General features: G+C 38.5%; 1 protein-coding gene across 6 annotated transcripts in view; it reads right to left on the bottom strand.

Annotated features, from left to right (window-relative positions):
- The window catches only part of kidins220a (kinase D-interacting substrate 220a), a 55342-nt gene extending 34813 nt beyond the window's left edge, over positions 1-20529 (bottom strand). For 5 of the 6 annotated variants that reach the window (XM_053237566.1, XM_053237567.1, XM_053237568.1 and 2 more), the window contains exons 1-15: positions 20283-20529; positions 11203-11367; positions 9417-9515; positions 8714-8812; positions 6993-7091; positions 6668-6766; positions 5765-5863; positions 4786-4983; positions 4511-4609; positions 3546-3644; positions 3348-3446; positions 2513-2690; positions 2235-2399; positions 1928-2107; positions 176-341 (exon numbers count right to left, since the gene is read on the bottom strand). In XM_053237566.1, the coding sequence (XP_053093541.1) occupies positions 176-341; positions 1928-2107; positions 2235-2399; positions 2513-2690; positions 3348-3446; positions 3546-3644; positions 4511-4609; positions 4786-4983; positions 5765-5863; positions 6668-6766; positions 6993-7091; positions 8714-8812; positions 9417-9515; positions 11203-11334 (1811 nt within the window). In that variant the 5' untranslated portion in view covers positions 11335-11367; positions 20283-20529. Of the gene's footprint in view, positions 1-175; positions 342-1927; positions 2108-2234; positions 2400-2512; positions 2691-3347; positions 3447-3545; positions 3645-4510; positions 4610-4785; positions 4984-5764; positions 5864-6667; positions 6767-6992; positions 7092-8713; positions 8813-9416; positions 9516-11202; positions 11368-16134; positions 16268-20282 lie in introns of those variants that run through there. The other variant, XM_026933797.3, reaches the window with a different exon arrangement.
- Positions 20530-20675: the final 146 nt, after the last annotated feature.

Genomic DNA, 20675 nt, shown 5'->3' with positions numbered 1-20675 from the left:
CTGAACATAGGTCATGAGTTCAAATCCCAACAGCTGCTCACTTGTATCTTGTCTCAATTCTAAGTCGCTTTGGGAAAAAAGCGTCAGCCAAATGAGCAAATGTAAGTGTAATCGCAGCTTGATTACTGAAAATGCTTTTGCTATGTTTGTAAGGTCATGGCTCTGTGTTCAGTACCTGACAGGCAAGGCCTTGGTAGTCTGCTCAGGAAGCTCTGGTGGGTTGACGAACATCAGTTTCAGCAGCAGCTCTAGGTAGCCAATGTGGCGTGCAAGCCTGGTGCTGATGAGCCATGCCCAGCTCCAGCTCTCGCCCTCTCTGCGCCCGCCAAAATACACCAGCACTACAACAGCAAACAGCAACCAGTCAGCAAAACACACAGAACATCTGACTTTAAACAAACAAGAAACAGTACAGATGACAGATAACAGGGGGAAGGTTAAAGGAGAATTCTGGCATAAACTGTACTATTCTGTAGCACAGTATTACATCTCTCGGCCTAAGTGGTTTGGCACAATCTACAACTCCTTATCACTGTCCATCAGTGTTCAGTCACTACAATACCTAGCATGCATTACACCAGTGGTTCTCAAAGTGGGGTCTGGATGGGTCTAGAGTTTTATATTTTGCAATAAATTATTTATGTTCTTATAATTATTAGCCTATTTAATTTGTCATTTGAATTGAATGGACATAATCCATACCTCAATAAGTCAATAAATAGGTCTATAAATAATCTCAAGCTCTAGGGCACCAATAAATAGGCAGAATATTACTATACACCATTGAATAATGAGCCTAATTTTTAAATAGGTGTATGCTCATGAAATAAATCTGCGCTGGATGATGGGGAAATCAAACTTATTTTACACCATTAAAAGCGACCTCTGGCTGCAAAATGTTTGAGAATTACCCAAAGGGGAATCTTCACCTTGAGCAACCAATCAAGCACTTATGAAATACTGATTCTTAAATGTATCCTGCTACAAACAGGAATTGTGTACTATAGTTTAATTCGGAAAGACCTGCTAATGATGACGTGTTTTCGTGTAGGTTTAAGTCTAGCAGGGTTTTTATTTTGGCTCTCCTTTCCTCCTGTTCGATCTTATTTACTACGATGCGGTCCTTCTTCCATGCACTCTGGTGCACACAAGCATGGCTGGATATCGCTGTACCACAGTAAACTAATCAGACAGTTTCTGTCACTGTGCAACACCGCTCTCTGCTGGACAAAAATACTAACAATCTTCACACATTGTATTATAAACTACACCGCACATGGGTTTTGGTAATGTGATTTGCTGTAAAGCTGATTAATAGAATGTGTCTGGCTGTAGCTGCTACTTCCTCTCATGTGCTAAAAAGCTTAACAGAGTTAGTATGGAGACAGACTGGGAGCACGGGACTAGACATTTGTACAAAGGAAGTAGTCTAATCCTCAGCATGACCTCTTTACTGAAGATGCACATGGAACTTATACTGCATTCATGTGCTATTGAAATTATTGTCAATATGAGTTTCCAATTTAAAGGTTGCACATGAACATCCCTAAAAGCTCTAACATCTGCCTTACATTTCTAACCGCATGTTGTATTGTATACACTTTTACACTAGAAGTTCACTTCTAAGCAAGAGTTCTTAATTACAATTTCGCTTAGAGGGAAAAACAGCAAAAACAAAATAGCAGCATTAAATGGTCTATTTCTCAGAAAAAAAGAGCTGAATACAGATAATGCTTCACTGATAAAACTGATATAAGTGATGAAATTAACGTACAGTCGCATTAGTCTAAGCCTAGTTTGTCATGAGAAATGATCCTAACCAGCATTTAGTCAGTGTTAGTCATTAAAAATTCTAGGTTGTGTGAACTGCAGTATAAACTATCCTTTTTAGGCAAAGCAATTTAATTGATTTCCATGGGATTCCTACCAAAAAATATGTAAAGCAGGGCAAGCAGGCTGAGAGCCACAGCAATGGCCAGCCTGGGATCGACGGAGAAGCCAAGAATCACAGCTACAGAGCCGCATAGCAGCAGAGTCAGCACCACCACCATCCAGGAGAACTGAAACAATGGCTCCACCTGCTGGCCTGCAAACGTCTTCATTTCATCTGAAAACACCATGACATTTAATCATCCTACTTTATTTAGGTACAATACATAAAATGTTAAAATATACAATAGTTATTCAGCATTTCACTGGTGTATAAAGAGATCAATCTGCAGGGGTGCTCTTACCCTCCAGCTTCTTGAGCAGGAAGGATTTGCCGCTGCCCCACTGAGCATACAGACCCACACAGATGGGAGGCTGCATGGTGGGCTCGCTAAGGATGTCAGCCAGCGCGCTGCTGTACAGATCATAACCCAGCATGTCGCCATCACACTCCGTAGGGGACAAGTGCTCTACAATAGGTCAGGGGGAAAAAAAACATATCAGAATCTTTACCTAGTTTTAAGCAGAAAACTAAAGAAAAAGCTCTGAAACTTGTTCAAACGTGGGTTAGGAAAACACTCACTGGCACCAAAGATCTGGGTGAGGATGCTCTTCTGGTGCGTGCAGTCGATGTTGTAGGGCGTCTCGCCCTGCTTGTTGGGCTTGTAGAGTAGGCGGCCATCTTTCGGGTTCCTCAAGAGCAGCTCAGCCAACTTTCTGCTCCGACCCCTGATGGCAATGTGCAGCGCTGTGTCTCCTTTCTGAAAGCACAGCATTTACCTATCCTGTAATTACTAAGCACTGATATTCCACATACAAATTCACTGTGTATGTAACAAAACTGCCACTTGTACAAGCTGATTTGGGCATGTTAAAAATAAGATTACATTTTCTCATTTATGATGTTTGAAGGAAGTCTACAGGTATCCTGACATTTAGCACTTTTTTTTAATCCTACTTAAAGTGTAATTTAAGTAGACTGTGACTAGCTAACTAAAGAAAGAAAGAAACAAAGAAAGATAGAACTTTGAGGACCATCCAAATTCAAACAATAAGCTGCTAGCAAACAGGAAATACTTTTTTCCCTATCCCAGCTTTTGTTTGAATTTGGCTGGTCCTCAAATTTCTGTGTATGCTTGCTTCAGATAATCATTTGCCCCTTCTCCCGCAAGTAATGTCTTATCTGATGAGTGTGATGTCTGAAGTTTTCAAAGTGTTTTCAAAATAGATTCAACTGTATATGAATAGAAGTTATGCCAGATTAATGTAAATTCATGTAAAGTCAAATTTAAGACAACATCCTACATATCAAGGCCATTAATTCATCAAATGCAATTTTACATAATTTAGCTCCTGCATGCTCTGAATGATATGTCTGTTTTCAGATTCATTTTTCAAAGAGCACAGAACATTTTTACCTTGTCCACAGCAGACACTTTCGCTCCCTTGTCAAGAAGAAGCTCAACAATCTCAATGTTTCTCATTTTGGTAGCTTTAATTAGTGGAGTCTCCCCTTCCTAAAACATAGGATCACACACAAACAGGTAGGAAAGTAGTGATCTCAGTGCACTGTAGTATTTTCTGCCTCAATCGGAAGTCGAGTGGTTTGGCTTTACCTTGGTGTAGGCCTCTGTGTCTGGGTTACACTGCAGGATATCTCGCACCATGGTGGCGTTGCCTTTTTCTACTGACCAGTAGAGGGCAGTCTTGCCGTCCTGTGTAGAGAAAGTGCATGATATAATGAAAGAATGCCACTGCAGTTAAACATATGATACCGGCCTAGGGTGATTGTCTGCTTTTATACATTCACAGCCACTTTAATAAGAATACTTGAACCCCTGCTTGGATGGGCTACAACATCCGAAGGGTGTCTACAACAACAGAACAGCACATCCTGTTCCATTCCTGTCAGATAAGAAGGCAACAGTTGGCACAGTCTCACTGGACAGTTAAAGATTGGAAAAACATCACCTGGTCTTTTTCCAATCTTCAACTATCCGGTTTCAGTGAGCCTGTTCCTATTGTACCCTCCGTCTCTTCAAGGAGGTGTTCTTTGAGGTGTTCTGAGATGCTTTTCTGCTCACTACAGTTTTAAAGACTGGGTATTTGAGTTACTGTAGCCTTCCTGTCAGCTCGTACCAATCTGGCCATTCTCCTCTGATGAACAAGCCATCTCTGCTAATCACTGGATGTTTTCTGGGATTTTCATAGGCACCATCCTGTGTAAACTCTACAGATTGTTGCCTATGAAAATCCCAGAAAAATCAGTAGTTTCTGAATTACTAAAAGCTCTTCACCATGGTCAAAGCCACGGTCAAAACACCAATTCCGATATTTGATGTGAAGATTAACTGATGCTCTGGACCTGTATCTGTATGATTTTATGCACTGTGCTGCTGCCACATGACTGGATGACTGCTTGAATGAGCAGGTGTGCAGGTGTTCCTATTAAAGTGGCTGGTGACTGAATATGGGCATTATGATATGAATCTGGCATATTGTACAGACAGATACAGTCACTGGGTTATAGAGGCATAATTAACAAATAGGGATGTTCAAAATCTGAGAAAAATAGAAGTACCTGGCCTTTAACATCAATGTCAGCGTATTTATTCAGCAAAGCTCGGACAATCTCCACATGGCCTCCTCTCACTGCCGCAATTAGAACCGTGTCTCCACTCTGAGACAAAAAACACATAAAACATACATACAGTACAGATAAATGTAAATACAAAGCATCAGGACCTTTATTCTGTTGGTGCCATTAAATTGTGGCCTTTGTTTACATTAAAAAAAAACATCTTTGAAGAAAATGCATGAAGGAAAAAAGCAAGGAATATGAAAACAGTTATTCACCCTGTCAGGAATGTTGACGTAGGTGTCTGCGTCCAGCAGGTCCTGCACTATCTCAGTGTGGCCCTCCATTGCAGCGATCATCAGTGCCGTGTTTCCGTCCTTATCAGTCATGTTGACGTTGGGGTTTCTCTTCAGTAGCTCTTTCACCACCTCTGTGTAACCACCACGCACTGCCACTATCAGAGCTGTCATCGAGTTCTGACAGAGAGAGAAACATCCAAATCAGCTTTCTCAAGTTTAAATGTACACAAAATTTGTCTACAATTAATTTGAACCTGCCCAAATGAAATATGTTTGTTTATCATGTAATATAGTAGTTTATACCACAATGCTGTTGAATTCTCTAATCTGATTGGTCAGAAGGTTCTGATTAATTTTCTGTAACAGCAAATAAGCATTCATTCTAATACTTTTTTCATTTCTGTAGTAACAACTCATTCACAGGGACTTGCATGGTGGATGTTTCACATAATCTAAGGCTAATAATAAATGCATAAAAAAGTTTTGTTAGTTAACAAAGAAAAACATTTAATCATTGATATGGTGATGTGTTCTTTAAGGAGATATTTATTTAACATTTATGGAAGGAGTCTCCAGTGTGAGTGCTCTGTAATAGTCAGCAAGTTTTCCCTCAGTGGAGAGTCTTCAGGACAGAGGACTCCAGTTTCTCAGTAACATGACAAGCAGCTTTTTTTTCTTATAAAGTTCAAGAGAGAAAAAAGAGCCTGGTGAGGGAGTGACTGTTTATAGCTGCTTGTTTTGATGGAACATAGACTGTAACTATAAATTGTAAAAACTATGACATCATTACCACTTGGGGCTTTACTCCACTTCATTGTTTATTCTATTCCTATAACAGCATGCCCCGTCGTGTTTTATTCCTTACAGAACTGTCAACATCAGACTTACATATAATACTATTTTGTAAAAGAATGTGACTTTGTACTGAGTAATACATATTTGTTACAAGTCCACACACCGCTCCTTCCTGGTCCACATTTGCACCGTTCTCCAGCAGGTGCATCACACAGTCATAATGACCTTTCCTCGCTGCCCAGATCAATGCCGTGGTGCCATACTGATGAAAATAAAGGATAGAAAAGAATAGATTTAACAAAAATTTATTAAAGGTGCAGTTAGTTTCTGAATATCTCATTTGATATATACTTTATTTAAAAATATGCAATGCATGCAATGTAGTTAGTTTCTTCATTTCAGGACTGTACATTTTTTTCTGGCCCAGAAATAAGCTCCGCCCTCTGGTGAAACTGAGCTGCTCTGCTCTGAAACTTTTACCTAAAAGGCAACTCACACAGCATATGAGTTTAACCAGAAGGCGAGGGGTTGTGTTGTTAACATTTTCGTAGAAACTGCAATGTGCCTCGCAGCCAGCAGAGAGCTCTACAAATTACAAACTATACCTTTGCAATATGTTTGATGATGGCCAATGCAGCTGCACAAGCTTAAAATTGTGCATTGGTAAAGCCTTTCTGATTACAGTGAGCTAATTATTACTGACATAGTGCCAATACTGGAGTCAAATGACAGAACTTTACTGAACAGAACAGTCTTTACTGATTATGAGTACAAAATTGTGTGTTGCCTTGTCAGCACCCAGAAGTTTAAGTTTAGGTCCTTTATGGACAAAACCCTGGTTTTGTTTGTGAATTTTCTTTTTCTTTTTTCCTATATTAAATCTGTTTATCATTCAGTTAGAACATACAGCCCATTGCATCATAGTTACAGTCATAGTAAAATTTGTGGGAATGGAATTTGTCCTGTATCTTAGAGGATAGAAGACACTATGTTTACATAAATAAGGCTGAATCACTTCTCTGTGAAGTCAGCAACATCTGCAGATAGGGGTGATGATGGTAGTCACCTTGTCAGAGCAGTTGACTTTAGCACCGTGTTGTAGTAGAAGCCGAACAATTTCGGCATGGCCTCGGCCTGCTGCCCAAATGACGGGGTATACACTGTACTGTATGGAAAAGCAGGGATGGATAAGACACAAACACACATATACAAACCTCTCGTTTTTCTCATTTCACTGTAAGACCAGTTACGCAAAAATACCACCATGCAACACATTTGCTGCACAGGAAAGAGATTTTTTTTTATTTATTATTTGAGTGAATGTTTTAAACATGGGGCCACTTTTTAAAATGGAGGTGCGGTACTCTGTTGTGTCGTATTGAACTGCGTACCTGACCAGTGATGTTCGGGTTTGCTCCTTTCTCCAGCAGAAGACGAGCCACCTCCACACGACCCTTATACGCTCCCCACATAAGAGCGGTCCAGCCGCCCTACAACCACGCGCAAACACACACACACACACACACGTCAGTATTTTTAAATGTCCTTACTAAAGTCACTGGGTTGTTTTCCTAAACACACTTCGCCTGAGTCAGAGTGTTACTCAGATTGCAGGCTTACTTCAGACGCTCAGCCTGTTATTATTAGCACTGTGCTACCGACACACTGGCACCATGACACACTTTTCCAGACAAACACTGTGACAGGAAATGATAAACATGTATAACACACTTGTAAAAACCTATTCAATCAATAGAAATGTGCTGCTAATTCAAAACAAGGCAGAAAAGTGTGCACTATACACAACAGCCATGATTTCACATATCAATATCGTAGAGCTTATATGGAGAGGGCAGGTCTAATAAAACAAAAATATCTAATTCACACAGTCCAGGAAAACTTGCTGAAGAAATACAGTTCTCACAGGAGACACTTACTGAGGATAGTGTGACATTCTGCAATAATAATTTCAAAGCAAATCTATTATGGAAATTATTAGAGAAAAATATTGCATATTGCAAATTTGTAACAACTCTGGTTTCAGGTTTATTTGCTTTGTAGCTGGAGGAACGATTTTGGGACATAAAGCTGTTCCTCAATTCTAAGGTTCAAGAATGAAAATGAAATAATAGTGTGTAATGAGCTGAAAAAAGATCATATACTTTTTAACAGTGAAAAAATCATAAACCTAAAAAGAACAGACAACTATATAAACAACTACAATAAGATTCAAACAGTTTCAGTGAGCCTGTGCCTATTGTACCCTCCATCTCTATAAAATGTTTCTTTCATTCATTATTAAAGAGCATTTGCTTTTACAAAAAAGTCGTTCTCAACTATATTACAGAACTGTTTGCTAATGCAAGTTAGACTGCAAAAAAAAGACATCTTGGCACGTGAAAACGTCTTGAATATAGTCAAAAGGTATCTAGTCTTTCTTATTAGAAGATTGCAATAAACCATATATAAGATTTTTAAACCTATTTCTAGACATTTTTACTCATTTCAAGATTTACATTTTCTTATTCTATTGGCAGAAAAATTTTCTTCTTTCTAGAAATAAAATTAGCAAAATTATCTGCTAACAGAACAAGACTATTTCAAGCTTGAAATGAGTAAAACTATCTAGAAATAGGTTTAATAATCTTATATTTGGTTTAGTGTTATTTTATAATAGGACATTCTAGATACATTTGACTTATTCAAGATTTTTCCACTTGCTAAGACGTCATTTTTTGCAGTGTATTTTTTTGCTTTGTTCTCTTTAACTGAAGGAAAAAGCTTCAGTTACTAAAGTTACTAATTTGTAACCCACATGACAACTACAGGAGTCAATATTAGATGTTAGTTGATAAGAGCACAAATGTGTTGCAGGTTGAAGGAAATACAACAAATGAAGCCAACCATGTGCAAAAAGCATATGCATATTTGTTTTAATCTCATACAAGTATTGTAGTAAGTGCTAAGAAAATGTTCAGGTACGAACCTCAGTTAGAAATAATCTATTCTGTAATAATAAGTATTATCTAACAAGTGGCTTTCAACCATTTTTGGACCTAAAACAAGCTGTTGAACAAAACATGTTGCTTTGTATGCACTATATGATGTTTACCATGTCTCTGTGCTCCAGATTTGCATTGTTGGCCAGCAGCTCCTTCACCACCTCTACATGGCCCTCCTTGGAGGCGGAAATCAGTGCAGTCCAGCAGTCCTACGTACAAGACAAAAAGCCACACAGAAGCTTGACTAAATGCCTAGATATTCCCTTTTTGTCTCAACGTGAAGGACTTTGAGAGCTATCGAACGTACCAGTTGGTCATACCAAGTAGTCATGAGTGCCCAAACTCTACGGGTAACAACGCTCAGTGAAGTGCAAGGTACTGTATGAGACCAGAGGTGTGTGAGATCCTCAGGGTGTGTGTATGTTGAATGTCATCACCCAGTCATTTGCTGAACCACAGTTTTGCATGCCAATTACACAGCTCTGCAGGCCACCTGCTATTATGAGTGAACCTGAGGGAATCTAGCACTTTAGTGCAGGTCCACCCACAATGACATCACTCAGAGACACAGGAAATGAGCTCAAATTGCTTTCTTTTTCTATAAATTAGCCTAGTAAAGTCAGGGTTCTGGATGAGAATATATTTAGGCTGAAGAACTGGCTTTGCAAAGGCTATCTGTACTTGCTGGAAATATCTAACTTAGAGAATTCTTGGTATATTGCACTGCTCACTGAGTGGTGGTATTGATCCTCCCGTGTAAAGATCATTACTGATCCTGTTGTGTAATGAAGTGGAATATGGAACGGTGTGTACCACGTCATCCAGGTTAACATTGGCTCCTCTTCTTATGAGTTCCTGCACAATCTCAACGCTGCCCTGCTCAGCCGCCAACATGAGAGGAGTCTGTCCGCTCTGGAGGAAAAGAGAAAAACACAGAGCTCAGAGCAGAATATATATGGCCTCACAAAAAATTGTAGCAATCTGTGTATGACATTTAGATACCTTTCCATTTGGATTTTTTAGATAATAATAGGCTTTTACCCAACAGCTAAAAACATTTTGATTAGTTAAAAAAAAGTATTTAAAATTTATCATAACAATAACAGTTCTTAGTAGTGCGATTTTTGGAATCTACTATCATAACCTGTGTTGTGGCCTAGGAAAACCCTTCAACTGAAATCTGTTTCTCTTTTGCACGTATCTCAATCACATGTAAACTTACAGCATTCCACAAACTTGATCAAAGCCTGACATTCACTATGTGAAGAAATCACACAGCTAGTCAGGTTTTAGACATCTTTAGGCAGACTGACTGTTTTTACCACCGCAGTTGTAAGTTGTAAAGTAAATAAAAACATTTTTATGTCATTTTGGTGAAATACACTCGCCGTTCACTTTATTAGGAACACCTGTACACCTGCACATTCATGCCGTTAACTAATCAGCCAATCATGTGGCAGCAGCACAATGCAAAAAATCATGCTGATACAGGTCAAGAGCTTCAGTTCACATCAAACATCAGAATGAAGAAAAAGTGTGTGCTCTGTGACTCTGATCATGGCATGCACGTTGGTACCAGGTGGGCTGTATGGGCTGGTTTGAGTATTTCAGAAACTGCTCATCTTCTGGGATTTTCACACACAACAGTTTCTAGAGTTTACACAGAATGGTGCGAAAAACAAAAAACATTGAGTGTTTTGCACGATTTTTTGCACTGCGCTGCTGGGACATGATTGACTGGTTAGATAACTGCATGAATGTGCAGGTGTACAGGTGTTCCTAATAATCTGGACGAGTAAGTGTGTAGTCATGGTTTCTTAAAGTTGAGGTGTCAAAGTATGCTATAAGCAGAAGAACCCTATTTTGGCTAGTTTTCATAAATCTTTTTTGCCAGAATTCAGCCCAGACAGCCACACATAGTATATGTACTGCGCACAGCTATGGACATTTCCACTGTGTTTTTTTTTGTCATACTGAGTTGTGGACCCGATGAAGCTCCAAAGTGTCATCTGCATGACAGCAGGTCTGGGGAAATGTCATCGCATAGCTTGTGGGTATGGAGAGTTATCACAGGCATACACTATAAATATTTTGGTAAAAGTGCATATTCCTATACTGAAGTGAAACTTTTGAAAATATGTTGAACTACACAACCCCATTAGCCTCAGATGGCCAGATAATAAAACATTTATCCAGAATGTCATCTTTTCCAAAATGATCCTTTTAATCAAGAATTCATCAAATATGGGAATCTGAAATGTATTTGAATATCCAGACGGAGTTGTTTAATAAAAAATAGGTAACCACATTATTATTATTATTATTATTATTATTATTATTATTATTATTGTGCATCATTATTGTTAATGCTTTCAGTAAATAAAAACAAACTCTTTATAATCATATTAATAGAGAATTCACAGTAAAACAGTTTTTTTTTTAAATCTTACTGTTGGATTAGACCCAGATTTTGATGTACACATCACTGTCACCACAAAGTCTGCAGTTCCTAAACCAACCAAATATAATCTCCCTTATTCATCTGCTCTCAAGTCAGACGGGTATGAACATGTAATCTCTTTCGTGGTCTCTCGCTCACATCACTCCTGCTGTCCACGTCACGGTGTTTGTCCAGGTAAGCTCTCACAGCTGGCAGGTTCTCCTCCTCCACGTGGCTGAAGATGCTCTGGGAGGCCATAGCAGTCATCTTCAGAGAGCCTGTGGTGTCCATGTTTAAGCCGCTAATTCCCGAGCCTGTTACGGGCTGAAGAACAACAGGAGAGGATGCATTAGAGAGCAATTTCTCAGTCGGATGCCATGCAGATAATAGCTACAGCAGGCCCATTCAACCAGCAGTTTAGATCTATACTGATAATATATCTACTGTGCAAGCAAGGGTTTTTGTAGCAACAACATTGTACAAACATTTCTTAACTGTCTTAGCATTTTTGAAATGTGATATCAGTGTGTCTTTCCGAGTCACTACCAGATATTTGGTGCCAAGCAAATGCTCAACTCTATATTCTATATTTCTAGCTAAATTTAAACCACTAGAATTATTATACAGTGAAAGTGTGACAACTCTGTCATGGCAAGTAAAACAGATAAACATTCCAGTAGTTATATTCATGTAATAACAGGTCTGCACTAGCTCCTAGTGCTGCCGGTATGACAAGGTAGTAGGACCTTTTTAAAAAACATAAAACAGGACTGTATTTCGTTGAATAACCAACAATACTATAAGATACCAAAACAGGGATGTGAGGTAATGTTGTTTTACCAGTTATGATGAACGCTTTAAGAAATCTGTAAGTCATGCTTTCTTCTACTGGTGAAAGTTATGTGAAATGTTCCACAAATCTAGTACATCTCGTACACATAATTTTTCAGATCACATTAAACAGAATTCTCATCTTTTATAATAAACCATTTTTTATTTAATGTAATGTACCAATGTTGTGCTGTTGATAGAGAAATCAATATTACTACGAAACCACCACTTTACTATTTCCCATTGTTTTTTTTCAGCTGTGTTATCACAAAGGTCAATAATAATGGGATAACTAGCCAATTTGGCAGATAGAGATATTATAGAACTGCTCTTTGAGCACAACCTTGTTATTTTCCAAGTTCGGCCTGCATGTTAGTGATGCTGAATAACCCTGGCCTACAGGACTTACCCTACTTTTCCATTCCAATCTGGAATAATGAGAAACGTACTCAGAGAAGCAAAGAGCACAGCCAAGACTGCGCTGGCTAATGATAAACCACACAGTAGCTTTATGGCTTTATCTACTTTGATTAGGGGGAAGCCTGACTGATTTGAAGTTAAAAATCGTCAATTCTACCTGTTCAAAGGTAAGTAATAGCCTGATATTCTTGTGCTCTGCACAAATGAAATTAAAAAGCCTCAAGTTGTTTTTCATTAATCTTCCACAGCAGTTAAGCAATGCACATTTTCAGAAACCTGGAAGCAGGGGCCTAATCTGTTTAATGCACCATAGCGGGGAGCAAAGCTAAATCAAGACAAGATTTAAAAAAAGCACTTAGAACTTGCATTCTGAAAGTAGGAAAATTGATCTGGGATCATATTCAACACAATCCAACCCATCTTAATCATCATCATATTCAAACACACCTATGTATATTTGTAGTGGGACAAAATACTGCGCTTTCAAGATCTCAATGATAAGACAGCAGCACTATAACAAGTAGCGAAGCTATTGGTTTAATTACTATTTTTCAGTAGCAAGGTGGTAGCATCATTTTATTTCATGTTTGGTTGGAAGCACTATTGACTCAAAATTTCTGGCTGCTAAGAAATCAGCTCTTTTCTGGATTTTGCAAAATTAACATAGTCGAATGCAAATGTTTGTACCTTTAGCATAAAGGAGACAAAGAAATGTAATTTATAGCACCAGAATGCTTTGGCTATTTACTTACTAGAGCAAGTGTAATTTGCTGGTTAATGGCAGCATGTTGTTATTGTTCCAAGGATCACAGCTGGAGATTTGTAGAAGCATTCTAGGGTCACCAAATCTGTACTTAGACACCACTTTCATGCCAACAAACTATTTGGAAGGCATGCCAGAAGAACACAAACACAAATGTAATCACCTGGAGGCCACTAGACACTACTGGAAGTTTGGCTGTGGTCAGCTTTTTGGGAACAAACACTCAGAATGGGTTATTAAGAAAAGCACCCACTTTTAAGTATGGTAGAGGATCTGTGGTGATGTGGAACTGTTTTTCCTCTGAAAGTCTTGTGAACCTTGTTAGGACACAAGACATCCTGGACGCAGGAGATTTAATAGGAGATTTTAAATGAAAATATGGCTGCCTCTGCCAAGGTCTTCCAACTGGGTCATAATTGGATCTTCCAGCAGGACAATGATCCAAAGCATATATCCAAATCCACAAAGATTGGTTCAATGGTCACAGAATCAAGCTTTTAACATGGCCATCCCAGTCCCTGAACTAAACCCCACTGAAAACCTGTGTATTGAGAAGTGGTCTCAGATTCCTTAGTCTATATTCTCCAAGCTCAGCAATCCTTACAGGAAGAATACTCAGTGTTGAAAATTCAAGGGTAAAGGTTGGATTTCTCAGTGGGAGGTTAAGCTAATTAACTACAAAGACATTTTTATAACCTTTTTTTACCCATCTTTACCAAGAGTGTCAATAATTTTGGAGCTGATTGTATTGTGAAATGATTGTGGAAAACTCAGGCACTTTCCTCCAAGTCTACAAAATATTGTATACTTGCCATAATACACCATATCACACTTATATCTGGTTATTCCCCAAACTATTGCCACAAAGTTGGAAGCACACAATTGTATAGGATGTCTTTGTATGCTGTAGCATTACGATTTACCAAACCTGAGGCCCAAACCTGTTCCAGCATGACAATGCCCCTGTGCACAAAGCAAGCTCCATGAGGACATGGTTTGCCAAGGTTGGAGTGGAAGAACTCGAGTGACCTGCACAGAGCCCTGACCCCAACCCCACTGAACACCTTTGGTTTTGGCACCTTTAATGGAAACGTACAAATCAATGTGAGCTAGCTGACCGGCTATCAGTGATTGTAACTTCTTCGGGATCTATTTCCGCTAGCGGTGCAAAAATGAATAAATTTCTCGGCCGTACTGTGTTCAGTATAACTGCTCTCTTGTTTGCACGATATTACTTAAATATCTTGTATAACCACAATTTATAACTGCCGCCAACCTTTTTTGTATTCTCTGGGCGGATTTCGAATGCTCTCAGTAGTAACAATAATATGTTTGAATTGCTGTCGTGTTGCACTGCATACTCACATATTTTTAAAAAATTTTAATAGTTTTTGTAGATAGCTAAAATAAACTTAGTGGTACATATTCTTTTTCATTCAAAAACCATGAAGGTTGCAAATCATTGCTGTACAAATGCTGCTTTATGAAAATGTCAGTTGTTAAAATTGCTATAAGAATAAAATTGAATTGAAAATTATCATATCTCAGCTCACGGTCAGTCACCCAGTTTACCCTTATGAACATCCCTAGTAATGGATGTACAGCCATGGATGTAGCTTCAGTGTAGTTAAGCTCCTGTTGCCATGCCATATAGTGTATGTTGTGTAGAAGTTTCATTTCTCTGAGGGAGTTTTAATGAAGTTCAGCTGCATTTTGAACAGTAACTAGCAGTTTAGCTCCAAGACAATATAAGACTGTCTATAAGCATGATTACATAAAGTGCAATAGTATGACAAGAGCATCTTGAGTATTGTCTACTGTAATGCAAGAACAATGTAGTTTTTTTTAAATATTTTATATTGCTATATTTTTATTTTTTTTCTTCTTTTTGTCACTTCTATTATTATTATTATTATTATTATTAGTTAGCCTATTTACTCTTTTATTTCTAACTACCTTTGTTTATTTCTGTAAATGTATGAATGGTGCTATATAAATAAAGTTTATTATTATTATTATTAGTAGTAGTAGTAGTAGAAGTAGATTGTTGTTGTTATTATTATTATTATTATTATTATTATTATTATTATTATTATTATTATCCCATCTAAATATGCTTTAACAGGTCTGAGTAAAATGCAGAACAGGAAAAAAATTTAAAAAAAAGAAACTCTGCTGCTGCTAGGGAGTCATTTTTGTCAATTTTGAAATTGTAAGATAGAATTATTGCTTTCAGTCAAAAACCACGGGAGATGCAAACTTTTGCAGAATATTGTACAAATGATTCAGTGCCACATCGGGTCCTGGTTCTCTAGGTCGAGGTCACTGATCCCAACTGCCCTGCTTTACCTTTCTATACAATGCCATTTCTAGTAGTGTGACAAGTATAAGACAACAGCAATGTGCAAGATTACAAAATAAATTTGTTCCAAAACTGTTCTCCCACTCAAGACCCTTAAAATTGGGCTTTACATTCTATTTACATTATCTAAATATTTTTAGCACTACACACAGGCTATATCACTAAGCCCCTGAAACTTTTTGCTGATTCAGAGTCTTGGAAAATGGGAATATATCTATCCAAGTTGGTATTTTCTTCAAGTTCTCACCAGGATAAAATGAACAAGGCTACATGTTAACCTAAAAAATAAAGAAATAACAGATGCCAAAAGGAAAGTGCTGACTCAGCTTTGATGCTCATAAGACCATCACAGCTCAAATGACCACAATCTGCTGAGAAAAAGAAAGATATCAAAATCATGTTGCTGAGCCTTTGTTTGTAGCTCTGAAGCCCTGACACACCCTGTAGTGCCCCAAAGCTCCCCAGAGCAGCTGCTCCCTCCTGTGTAAGTGCACTCATGATGCCTGCCGAGGGCCAATCAGCTGAGCGGATGATCTCCTTGGCCTAATATTGACTGAGCAAGGTTCAAGCCCAAGCACCCATCCCCACACACACACTCACACACCCCACTGCTGAGCACAAAGCCACAACACACATCAGTACAGATAACACAATCAATATTCTTAAATCACTCAAAACACCTTCTGTGTGCAAAACTCACAACCTGACAACTCACCTTATGATATCCAGTAGCACAGTGTGCTGCTGATGCTCTCTCGCTGTCTCTCAGAGTGCGTGCTAACTAGACTAGTGAGGATCACTGAGGGATGAAAGAGTAACGACCCTCCTTTCCCCTCCTGAATACATTAATGCCCCACCTCCACTCTTCCGGACAATAACATCCCTCCTCCTTTCATCCACGGTCACGCCCCTCCTCTACTCTTCCAAACAGAGCAACACCCCTTCTCCCCCTCCTCTCCTGACATGACTCAATGCCAGCACGTGCCAGGATTAACATACATTAAATCTATCATTACAGCTCCACTAGACACCTTCATCATCAGTGATACAGCATCACTTTCTCTCTGCTTAAATACGCAATGTAATATTGGCATGAATGTTACAAAGTGTCAAAGCAAAAGCAAATAAATGAAAGAAAACGTGACAAATGAAGAAATAAGAGAGAGAACTGTTGTGTGCCTCATCCATCCGCCGCCTCTCTCTAAAACGTACGGCAGACAGTTTTCTTGGAGTCATTTTCTAAATTAAATTCACTTGAAGCATGCAGCTCTGTTCTGATCATCAAAGGGTGTTCACAGAGTCTGCCTATAATTCAGTGGAGTTAGAGATGTTCATTCTTTTCAGCTTTAAAACAATGAATATTACAAAAAGCTCTTATATTTCTCCTTTGCTTGTTTTCATCATCATTCTTTTTTTTGGGGGGTAGAGCGGGGAGTGCTGGGGTCATCTTCAATAACCAGGATGTGTATCAGCAACTACTGGCTAGCTAACAGCGTGAAAGAGGGTAGACTAAAGACTGCTGTTAGTGCCTGATCTGCTGCGAATATTGATTACTACAAGCTTTTTAAAATAGCAAGAGAGTGATGGTAAAGGAGGGAGACATACTAATATTTCACCCGACTACCCAACAAGATTGAGATACGAGATCAGGAAGATGTTGATCTCATTTTTATCATATATTTTATGAAAACAGAATAAGCTTCCAGATTACACATCTTTACACATTTGATTTCTAGATTTAGTGTGGTGAAAAAAGTAGAAACAAATAAAAAAGAGTATATTTAAATTTTTTTAAATAATTTTTTAAACAATTAAATTTTAGTGTGCCAAAAAAACCCAAAAATTTCCTGGATTTCCTATTTTCATTCTGAAACGATAAACAAATGGACCCATTAGGTGCGTTACTGTTGTGTATGTATTTCATAGGCAAATAACATTTACATTGGATTTGCATTTTTGGAAGATTTATAGTCTTCTACGATCTTGGGCTGCATGGTACAAGGAGTGTTAATGATTATCAAGATTCTGACTTTTGAGCAGCTGTGCAAACAATCAATATTAATATGTAGCAATATAATCATGTCATGCATCCATACAGTGCAGCATTAATTTGGACACCTCACTTTCAATTTTTCTCTTTGAGGTCTAAGAACTGAAGAGAGTTTTGTTTAGGGTTTTTTTTTGTTTTGCTTTTGTTTTTTTTTTTGCTTAATTCTGCTCTCGTATCAGTGTTTTATTCATAAAACCGGCTTAGTTTTAATATTCATAATGTTTATGCCAATTTATAAAATCACACTGGGTGAGCACCTCATACTACTTCATCTTGCCATAGAGTACAATGGCTCATATAGTAAGTATTTCTCCAAAATTTGGCCTGCATAGATAAACCATCTTGCTTTCCATTTAAAGGGACAGAATTTTTTTTAAAAGAAAACAAAATAAGCTTTCCTGTTCCTCCTAACTCCCCTCATTTGAAGCTGTTTGCCTCTTAAGGAAAAGGGTGCAGAGCTGAGCCGCTCTGATCTGGCTGCTTGCATGATTCATTTCAAGGCTGGAAAAATGTAAACAGAAGACTTTAGGTAGACTTTAGACTAACAGAGACTTTAGGTATTTTACAACTATAAAAAAAGCAAAGATCCACCTCCAATCAACCAACCAGGGAAGACAATTTAGCTTTGTATAAGGCTAGTGCTTAATCTTTTGTCCTTGCTTGAGCTCATAGTTTAAGAAAACTTTTGAGACACATTTATTCGTACTGAATACCATATCATCTATTACTGTATATAAAGAAATAAATCAAAGTCATCATTCATTAATTATTTCTAATGTAAATGGCAACAAATATTTTATATATTATAACTATTACTATTGGGATGTTTACTCCACAATAAGAATGCACCAGATTGTATTCTTTTAATCAAATCTGGTATATACAAGTAGTTACACACCCACATTAAAACTATATACAATTATCAGAGATGACATAAGAATCAGAAAGAGCTAGCTTGCTAGAATAAGAAAAGCAAGCAACCTAAAAGTGATACTTTAAGTAGGAACTTAATCTGCAACAGGCACAGTTCCAGTGAGAGAATCGAAAATGTTATTCTATTATACTACATAAGCAGTACACCTATATGTTATTCTCTTAATCATTCATCTTCAGTAAGTATTTCATCCTGGTCGTCACTGTAGACCCAGAGCTTATCCTGGGAACACTGGATGTGAGGTAGGAGCACGCCCAGTCCATCATAGGGCACCATGTACACACACTTTCACACTTTAACACCAAGGGGCAATTTAGCACAGCCAATCCACCGACCTGCATGTTTTTGCAAGGTTGGACGAAACCCGAGAACCCAAATGAAACACGCAGAGAAACTCCACACAGAGAGTAACCTGAGGTCAAGATCGAACTGGGCACCCTGGAGCTAGTGCACACATGAAGTCAACAGGTATCTATTTCAGATTTGTCCTAACAGTGAATGTATTCCTGTGTGACGGCGTGTGTCCGGGTGGCGGATTTACAGAGTTATTCGTATGTGAAATATGAAAAAGACAAAACATAAGGGGAAAAGAGAAAAAAAATGATCAAGCAACATAGAAAGCTATTGTGTGTCTTCTCACATTTATTGACAGGGCAGATTCTTGTTTTATTCATGGGTGTAAAATGCCTACAGTATCCATTTAGAAACTTGTCAAACTGCTACAAATGTATAATGGCTTTTTCGTATAATAAATGCATGCGGTGAATCAGTTTTCCTGGAGTGTCTGTGAAATTATATGACAACAAAAAGTCTCCATACATATTTCAGATAGCCTTTAAGAATGTCTTTGACAAAAGAAGAAATTGAAATCAGTCTCATGGTAGATCAGGAAGCTGTCGCAAGGTTGCGATGGACTTTAACAGGAAACATGGCAAGCACATCACACACAACACTGCTGCTAAACTTATTAACAAATTCAAAAAGCCTGGAAGTGTCGGGAACCGACTGAAAATTTGACGTCCACGAACATCCACTGATGAAGGCACAACCGACATGGTGCTGGCGTACACAGTCCCCTATGTACGGAGACTTTTGGGACACTCTGTACATTTACACGTTCTTACAAGATATTACAAACTGCAGCTGTAAGTTTGACTCAGGGAGAATTTAGTGTTTTAGACTCTGAGTTTCTTTTATTACTTTTTACTGGAAGTTTACACTGCTGCTCTAAGCCCTAAAGACTGCTCGGTCAGCAGTTTTGGACTTAGAACCCAAATGTTCCCTAAATATAAACCTTCAGCTAAATTAAGCATGTGGGCACAGAACATGGATGCTGAGGATGTGTTTCCAGGCTGTGTGTGTGTGTGTGTGTGTGTGTGTGTGTGTGTCACAACACACTTCCTCCTACTGTTAGAGGAGAAACAGCAGTTAAAGACTAATGCAGGTCTAAAATCTCACATGCAGTATGATGGTCCAAATCTAGACCCAGAAATTCAGAACATTTTGACTATATGATATCAATCATGCTCTATATACTATACAGCATTAAACTATAGGAATCTCAGAGAAAAATCCAGAAGCATCTATTTAACTACATATGGTCAATCTGGACAGCGCGAGCGCAGCAGCATTTAGTCACGTGATGACGTGTAACACCATTTGTTAGATCAACCTGCAAATCGCACCATTCTCTCTAACGGTTTGGTCTGGCTATTAAAAAGCCATTTAGAGCCTTGTTTTTAAAATGTTCCCCCCTTCTTGCTGTCAAACACATTCACAACACACAAGAACAACTCGGTTTGAGTCAGCTTTCTACAGCTGCTCACGTCTCCTCAGAGTTTAATGCTGGCTAGCGACGATATTTTTGTAGTCAACTTACTTTTTCTCCAGAGTAACACTAATGAACCCCACAAGTCAGTGGAAGACGTCAGGTTTTGCAGTCTTCAGCGTGTTCCACTTGTTTGCCTACAGAAGCACAGCCATTTTGTACAGCAGCTTGGTCTTATTAGAGCCTATGTCAAAAACATACTACTTTACTTCAGAGTGTATGTAAATAGTACGCACCGGTAGCACCGCACCAGCGCTAACGCGCTATTGACGTTCTCTTTAGTACGCTAGTATGCGATAGTGGGCGGAGCTTAAATTTGATTCTCCACGTCCCCGCCCACTCAAGTTTGCATGGTTTCTGAGAGGGGGGAAAAATGTGTAACATATGTATGCATCATATATTTTAGGATTTATCTACAGCAGAAGTTCAAAATAAAATGTGGAT

This window comes from Pangasianodon hypophthalmus, chromosome 10 (genome assembly GCF_027358585.1).
Source record: "Pangasianodon hypophthalmus isolate fPanHyp1 chromosome 10, fPanHyp1.pri, whole genome shotgun sequence".
In the NCBI taxonomy this organism is placed as follows: domain Eukaryota; kingdom Metazoa; phylum Chordata; class Actinopteri; order Siluriformes; family Pangasiidae; genus Pangasianodon; species Pangasianodon hypophthalmus.
This window is presented reverse-complemented; position numbering and strand designations above follow the sequence as displayed.